At 47.0% G+C, this 8,350-nt stretch overlaps 1 protein-coding gene across 1 annotated transcript; it reads left to right on the top strand.

Moving 5' to 3' along the window:
* Positions 1-578: 578 nt before the first annotated feature.
* Positions 579-6,400, top strand: IL6 (interleukin 6). The gene is made up of 5 exons (XM_008066197.1): positions 579-597; positions 755-936; positions 2,107-2,220; positions 3,633-3,779; positions 5,811-6,400. Exons 1-5 carry the CDS (start codon positions 579-581, stop codon positions 5,976-5,978), a joined length of 630 nt encoding a protein of 209 aa, XP_008064388.1. The 3' UTR covers positions 5,979-6,400.
* The last annotated feature ends 1,950 nt before the right edge of the window (positions 6,401-8,350 follow it).

The following is an 8,350-nucleotide window of genomic DNA, read 5'->3' as shown; positions in this document are numbered from 1 at the left end:
TAAGTTAGACTGTAATAACGAGTCATTTCTTTGCAGAAGATGCTCAACATGCATCAAAACAACAGGATCCCGAACATTTCTGGTCATATGAGGCGAGTCTTCTTATGGCTTATAATCCATTCCAAGAGTGCATGGGTTTCACCAAATCTTACTATATATCTGCTATTTGAAGCACTTCAGATCCTTGTTCTGCCCCATGGTGGGTGTCAAGGGGAGGCTATGTGGGGAGTTCCGAGAATGCGAAATAGAAAAAAAAAAAGCAAGTTAAGGAAGAAAGGTCTTACTTCTCAGGGCCAATAAAATGATGACATACTCTGCACTTTTTTCCCCCAGTTGTGATTCTTGCGATGCTAAAGGACGTCACAGGGCCCAATCTTAATAAGGTTTCCAATCAGCCCCACCCGCCCTGGCCCCACCCCCCACCCTCCAACAAAGATTTATCAAATGTGGGATTTTCCCATGAGTCTCAATATTAGAGTCCCCCATAAATATGGGACTGGAGATGTCTGAGGTTCACTCTGCCCTCGAGCCCACCAGGAACGAAAGAGCAGCTCCCTCTGCCCTCCAGGAACCCAGCCATGAACTCCCTCTCCACAAGTAAGTGAAGGAAATCCCTGGCCCCGGGACGCCGGCGGCCGCCAGAGCGCCTGTGCAGGGAGGCGCAGCGCGGCCGGGAGGGCTGGCGGGCGGCCAGCGGCAGAGGCAGCTCCCAGCTGCACCCGCTCACGCCTGCCCTCCCTTCCCTCCGGCTCAGGCACCCTCGGCCCAGTTGCCTTCTCCCTGGGGCTGTTCCTGGTGATGGCCGCAGCCTTCCCCACCACCCCAAGACCCCTGGGAGAAGATTCCACAGATGCTGCCCCCTCAAACAGACCATCCTACACCACTCCAGAACACATCGAAGAGCTCATTAAGAGAATCTTGGGCCTGGCAAAGGAGGTGGGTAGGCTGGGCTGGGCTTGGTGATGGGGCTGAAGGGCCCGTCTGGGCATGCTTTCTCCTGGCCCCGGCCTGTGCCGGCCTGGGCCTGGGAGCCCGGGCATTGCTGGGTTCTGGGGCGCTTTAGATTGGAGGCTGACAGGGCAGACTAGACTGAATTCTCTGTTTCTCCTCCTCTGGTGGCCTCAAGAGGTTCCTTTCTTTTCTGGAAAATACAGAATGGGGCTGGGATCCATGCCCCCAGGCCTGTCCTCAGCCACACACTTGACATGAGTTGAGGGTCATTGCTTCTCAGGGCTTCCCTTTCCCTCACAGCAAAAAAATAAGGTCTCTGAACGTTCTTCCCGTCCCTTGGTCTTTGGAAGGACTAGAAAAGCGCCACTTGAAATGAATTTTCAGTTTCTCAGGAAGTAGCAGTACTTTTTGGCTATATGAGCTCAGTGGTTAGAACTCCCCCAAGTCCTACCAGCTAAGGTGCATACTTTAGAGCCACCAAAATGGCAAATCATGAGTAGGTTAAAGCATCTCCCAACTTTAAGTGCAAGGTATTCAGGCTGTGTTTGTTTGATAGAAAGAAAGGAATGCAGAAATCGAGACTGGATGCCTGCACTGTAATTCTGATTCTGCCAAACCAATTTTATGATCTTGGGCAAATTCCCTACCACCTCTGAAGTCCATCTGTAATACTGTGGATTTGTGCTGATGATCTCACAGGTCCTTCCAGCTGGAATATTCTTGACTTAAATTATACTCACTCAATTATCATCAAAATTGCTGTCTAAGTATTAAGTACTTAAGTATTATGGGCCTACGGTGTGCCAGGTATCTAAGTATTGTGTATTGAGTACCTAAGGTGGGCCAGGCACTTTATATAAATATTATGTCTACTCCTCACAGCAAACTTGCAAGAGAGGTGTCTAATGGTCTACAACTTGGAAATAAGGAAACTGAGACTCAGGGTAATAACACACCTGAAGCCATAGGTGAGCCTGGCATTGAACCTAAGTGTGCCCCTCTCTCTTATACTTGCTTGCCAGGATGCCAGTGGTTTTTGTGGCTTCATTTTTCTTAGACACTTTCCTCACTGTGGCAGAACGTGAACTGGCCCTCTAGTGGTGTTTGTTTTAGGGGCAGATATGTAATAACAGTTCTGGTGGGTTTTTTTCCCAGATGTGTCAAAAGAGTTTTGGGTGTGACAACAGCAGGGAGGTACTGGCAGGAAACAACCTGAACCTTCCAAAGATGGAAAAAGAAGATGGATGCTTCGAATCTGGATTCAATAAGGTATGAACTTGCATTCACTTTTAGCTAACCCCCTGGCAAACATTCTCCTTCTCTCTTGTGGTGCCTGTATATGAGGGGGGAACCCCAAAATACCCAAAATTATTTTATGGAGGGTGGGCCCCTGTACTGAGGCTTTCCTCAGTAGGTGAGTGTTCCAGGAACCCATCAGCATCAGTGTACCAGCTAGCGTTGTGAGAGGCTTCAGTGAATTTTTTTTTGGAGATTCTTTCAACTCATTTGCCCACTTCATGACGCCCATTTTATGAGCGCACCTGCCCACACCACACTGAGTGTTCAGCAGTTTTTGACCCAAAATTGGCATGACCCCCGTGCTATTCACCTGATCTCATCCCAAGCCACTTTTTTTGTTGTTTCTCTGGATGAAAAAAGTCCTCGAAGGGAAGTGTTTTGCCAATATGGAAAAGGTGAAACAAAAAATGGCAGAAGCATAAAAAGCATCCAAATTGATGAGTTCAAAAACGGGGTCTCGATAGGTGTATTGCATCGAACGGAGAGTACTTTGAGGGTGACTGATGTTTAAACATGTAAGACTACATACACAGTTTTTTATAAACAAATTCTGGGGGTTTTTTTTGGTCCGTCCCCCCCGCTTCATATATGTGAATCCAGACAGGCAACACAAGGGGAAGGATGTAAAGAACATCATGTCCATTCCATGGCGAGGCCAACTTCAAGCTTTTTTAAAGGCAGTTTGTCTTTGAACAGGCCTACGCACGTATGGCCCCTCCATGTTGGGATTTTAGCAACTGTCAAGGGTCAGAAACCCTAGCAGGTCTAGTTAGCTGACCCTGGGGAAGGAGGGCCTTTTTCCACTCTGGCTGCCCCGGCAGGAACCAGGCCCGTCCTCTCTGCTGAGGTCATTCCCACACCCTTCTCCTTCGAGACAGTGAGATAACCTGCATCAACTTCCCATTATTTCATAAAAGGAAATTTCAACCCAACATTGATGAGGGCAGGAGTGCAGAAAGAACATCAAGGGAGAATCAGAGAAGCCACATTCTGGCATCTGTGGGACTTTGGGTAAAATTAATTAAGGGGTGCCTCTGACTGGCCAGATATTTAAAGTCATACTGTCTAATGTCCCCAAACATGATGCCTAAGAAGTTCCCTTAGACTTGCTTGCCAGAGTGCCAGTGGGTTGTGGCTTCATTTTTCTTAGAGATTTTCCTGGCTGTGGCAGAACATGAACCGGCCCTCTAGTGGTGTTTGTTTTAGGGGCGGATATGTAATAACAATTCTGGTGGGGTTTTTTCCCCCCAGATTGTCACAAGAGCATTAGATGGTTCAGGTTGTTTTCAGAGGGAAAGGATGCTGAATTATAGCCAGGTGATCAATTAAAGTGGCTCCTTTCTCCTGGTGATAACCAACTTTCCCGCCCTCTTTCCTCCTAGGAGACTTGTCTGAAGAAGATCACTACGGGTCTTTTGGAGTTTCAGGTATACCTGGAATACCTCCAGAACAAGTTTGAGGGTAATAAGGAACACGCTGAAACCGTGCTGATAGGTACCAAAGCCATGATCCAGTACCTGAAGACCAAGGTGAGCCTTCATTTCCCCATCCTCTCACCTGGTGTGGGGGAGAGAGGCTCAAAGGCAGTAGCTGGGAGGGCTCCGGGATGCAATGCTACTTTAGAAAAAACAAGACTACGTGCTAACGGTAGGGTCTGAGCAATGGTTCCTCACAGCTAGAGTTACACTCTTTTGGGGGAAGGCTCTCTACTGCAAAGAGCATCAATAACTGTATTTAAAATTATATTAAATGAGGTGGGTTTTAACATCAGTTTTTTGTTTTTGTTTTTGTTCTTGAGTCAGAGTCTCACTCTGTTGTCCAGGCTGGAGTGCGGTGGCACGATCATGGCTCACCACAACCTTGACCTTCTGGCTCAGGCAATCCTTCCACCTCAACCCCCACAGTAGCTGGGGCTACAGGCACACATCACCACGCCCAGCTAATTTTTTTTAAATTTTTTGTAGAGACAGGTCTTGCTATGTTGTCCAGTCGGGTCTCAATTTCCTGGCCTCAAACAATCCTCCCTCCTACGCCTCCCAAAATGCTAGGATTACAGATGTGAGCCACCTGTGGCAGCAGAAAGAAGCATGGCCGACCCTGCCCAGTGATCCATAATAACAAAGAACAGGAGCCTAGATATGGTTTTAATACTTTAATGAATGCCAAGTGACATTCTTCTCATGATGGTTGTTTCAAGTCTATTTCTCTACTTTTTACCAGAGAGTTAGCTCAGAGAAATGGCCAAAGCCTAAAGGCCTACAAAGGAGACAGCAGGGCTTTGACCACCAGCAGCTGGCAGCCCTCGGTGCTAATCCTGCTTCTGTCATTTCTACTTGTTTGCCTTAAGTCAGTGTTTCCCCTACGTTCTCCTAACTGCACAGCAGTTCCCAGGGCATATATCTTGCTGCCATGCAGAGTCTGATCTGGCAGGTCTGGGACGAGGTCTGAGATTCACATTTCTGACAGGCTTATATCCCTAGCAATGCTGCCGTACTCCAGGACCACATTTGAAGGTGCAAGGCCAACTGCAAGTCACTCACCCCATGGGGGTGGGTCTGGGGAAAGGTGTTTCCTAGTCCTCTTTGCTGCACCAGATCAGTGGACTGTCAACAGCTGCTAGATGAATGGTGCGAGGGAAACTGGAGAAACGTGTTAGGTTTAGAAGCTGCTAAAGAACCCCCCGAAATGCCTTTTCATTAACTAGATGAATTCCAAGTATGGGCCAGTTCTGTTTCAGATACAATAGAAGACAAGTAAGCTAGATGTGGTGGCTTACACCTGTAATCTCAGCACTTTGGGAGGCCAAGGCAGGAGGATTGCTTGAGCCCAGGAGTTCAAGACCAGCCTGGGCAACATAGCAAGACCTCATTTCTACAAAAAAAAAAAAAATTAACCTGGCGGTGGTGGCGGCATGTGCCTGTAGTCCCAGCTACTCAGAAGGCTGAGGTAGAAGAATTGATTCCAGGAGGTAGAGGCTGCAGTGAGCCGTGATTGTGCCGCTGCACTCCAGCCTGGTGACAGAATGAGACGCTGACTCAAAAATAATGATAATATAATAAAATAAAAAATAGAAGACAAATAAGATAGTGGTACTGCCCTCAAGATTTTTATGGTCTCATGGGAGACAGAGCTGCAAAGGAATGATTTGAATTTAATTGAGAGGCGGAGGTGAGAGGACTGCCTGAGCCCACGGGTTCAAGACCAGCCTGGGCAACATGCCTAGACCTCGTTTCTACAGTAAATTAAAAAATTAGCAAAGCATGGTGGCACGTGCCTGTGGTTCCAGCTATTTGGAAGGTTGAGGTAGAAGGATCACCTGAACCCAGAAGGTCGAGGCTGCAGTGGCCATGAGCGTGTCTCTGCACTCCAGCCTGGGCAACAGAGTGAGACTCAAAAAAAAAAGAATTTAGTTGCTACAAAAGGGTCTTCCTCAAGGCAGGCAGCCGCAATTCATCCCATTCACCCCACATTTGGACATCTTCCCACAGCCCAGAGCACTCCTCCATGGCAAAGGATTTGTTCAGTCGGAAGCAACCCTTTTTGTCTTCTCTTCCCTTCAGGTAAAGAACCCAGACGCAGTAGCCACCCCTGACCCAACTGCCAATGCCATCCTGCTGGTGAAGCTGAAGTCGCAAGGCCAGTGGCTGCAGAATACAACCATCCATCTCATCCTTCGCAGCCTGATTCACTTCCTGCACTCCAGCGCAAGGGCCATTCGGGTCAAGTAGCACGGGCATCTGAGCTTGTGGTGGTTCATGGGCATTCCTTTCTCTGGTGAGAAACCCGTCCCCTGGGCACAAAACTTATGTTGTTCTCTATGGAGAACTAAAAGTATGAGCGTTAGGACACTATTTTAATTATTTTTAATTTATTGATATTTAAGTATGTGATGCCGAGTTAATTTATAGAAGTGATATTTATATTTTTATGAAATGCCACTTGAAATATTTTATGGATTTGTTTTGAGACAATAATGTAAAGTGGCTATGCAGTTTGAAAATCCTCTGTTTCAGAGCCAGATCATTCCTTGGAAGATGTAGGCTTACCTCAAATAAATTGCTAACTTATACATATTTTTAAAGAAATATTTATATTGTATTTATGTAATGTTTACATTGTTTTTATACCAATAAATCACAATTTTTTAAAAGTCAGCAAGTAAACCTGTGTGTGTCTTGTGAAACTTAGTATAAACAAGTTTCTTGTCAACACCACCACCACCAAAAAAAAACTATAATCCATCACCAGGTTGATATAATTGAGCACCCACTACATGGAAGGCCACATGCTAAATGTGTCATATCCATCACCTCATTGAATCCCAGCACCTTCCTTTCCAGATGTGGAAATAGAAGCGATTTACCCTCATAATCCCACGGGAAGGCAAGGCAGGGCCCAGATTTGAAAAAGTCTACCTGCCTCCAGTTCCCATACTCCTAACCTTTAGGTCCCATTGTCACTCAGGGAACTGAGAGATAATGTTGCAAATCCCAAAACAAGAACAGATGCGGTGGTTCAGGTCTGTAATCCCAGCACCTTGGAAGGCTTAGGCAGGAGGTTTGCTTGAGACCAACCTAGACAATATAGAAAGGCCTTGTCTCTATAAAATACCAAAAAAAATTAGCCAGGTGTGGTGGCACGCACCTGTGGATCCAGCTACTTGGGAAGCTGAGGCAGAAGGATTGCCTGAGCCCAGCAGGTCGAGGCTGCAGTGAGCCTAGAGCGTGCCACTGCACTCCAGCCTAGGCAACAGAGTAACACCTTGACATAAAAAAAAAAGAAAAGAAAAAGAAAATCCATAGGGCCAGGCGCGGTGGCTCATGCCTATAATCCCAGCACTTTGAGAGGCTGAGGTGAGAGGACTGCCTGAGCCCACAGGTTCAAGACCAGCCTGGGCAACTTGGCAAGACCTCATCTCTACAATAAATCAAAAAATTAACCAGTGTGGTGGCACATGCCTGTAGTCCCAGCCACTTGGAAGGCGGAGGCAGAAGGATGGCCTGACCCCAGCAGATCAAGGCTATGGTGCCCGTGAGGGTGCCACTGCACTCTAGCCTGAGCAACAGAGTGAGACTCCAACTCAAAAAAAAAAAAAAGAAAGAAAGAAAAGAAAATCTCAAAACATGTCAAGATAGGGAATATGTATAAGGATACGATCAAAGCCCTTGGGGTCACACAACCACTGTGTAAGACACGGACAGCAATGTGCAAGCTTCCAAATACCTAAAATTTCTGGCTGTCTCCTCTGGGTTCCACAAACACTGCACATATCCGTCACAGCACCCGCTACAATGTCTCACACCTTAAAATCAATAGGTTTTTCTTTCCAACCAGCATGTGGGTTGCTCAAGAAAGCAGACTCTCTCTTGTATTCTTCTTTGCATCCTGGGCCCATGGCCCAGTACCTGATGGACGGAGGCCCGAATGAACATTTGTGGAGTGAAGAAAGCACACAAAGAGGATCAAATAGAAGACACCTCAATTCTTGGGGCTTACAGTATTAAGGGAAACTGCTAATCCTGTGCGCTTATACATCTTCACATTAAGGGAAGGTGGCAAGAATCAGAAAGCAACATTGCGAGGATTTGTAGAGAAGGCGATAAACTGTTGGTGTGTGTATAGCCACCTCCATGGTTCCTGCTCGCTCCATCCAACCTCTCCCCTCCCCCATGGAAGGCAGTGGTGAGAGAGGCAATCTAGACAATGGAACATGGCCCCTCCAGCCCATCTCAGCACCATACTGGGAATTTGGTTCAGATTTCCCCTTTCTGACCCCAGCAATATAAAAGTTCTGTCTTCTAACAAAGCGTTTCCCCACCCTAACCACCACAGACTTCTTCCTCCAGGAGAGGAGTCCTGCTGGGCAAGGGAAAGTCCACAGAGACCAAGAACTGAGAGGAGCTAAGAAAGAAGAGAGTCACATACTCTAATTTCTAGAAACCACACATCACAAGTGGGCTTCCCAAAATTAGGGTTGAATCAAAGAACAAAGAGAAGTAGCAGTCAACGGATACATCCATTCTTTTTTTTTTTTGAGTTGGAGTCTCACTCTGTCGCCCAGACTAGAGTGCAGTGGCCGCTCCTGGCCACCGCAGCCTCG

This window comes from Carlito syrichta, unplaced genomic scaffold (assembly GCF_000164805.1).
Source record: "Carlito syrichta isolate Samal-C Ts95f unplaced genomic scaffold, Tarsius_syrichta-2.0.1 Scaffold308854, whole genome shotgun sequence".
Classification (NCBI taxonomy): Eukaryota; Metazoa; Chordata; class Mammalia; order Primates; family Tarsiidae; genus Carlito; species Carlito syrichta.
This window is presented reverse-complemented; position numbering and strand designations above follow the sequence as displayed.

What these genes read in the sequence shown, in the direction of transcription:
- IL6 (XM_008066197.1), top strand. An exon ending in TCTTGGGCCTGGCAAAGGAG is followed by an intron (nt 937 to 2,106) that starts GTGGGTAGGCTG and finishes TTTTTTTCCCAG; the next exon opens with ATGTGTCAAAAGAGTTTTGG. An exon ending in TCCAGTACCTGAAGACCAAG is followed by an intron (nt 3,780 to 5,810) that starts GTGAGCCTTCAT and finishes TCTTCCCTTCAG; the next exon opens with GTAAAGAACCCAGACGCAGT.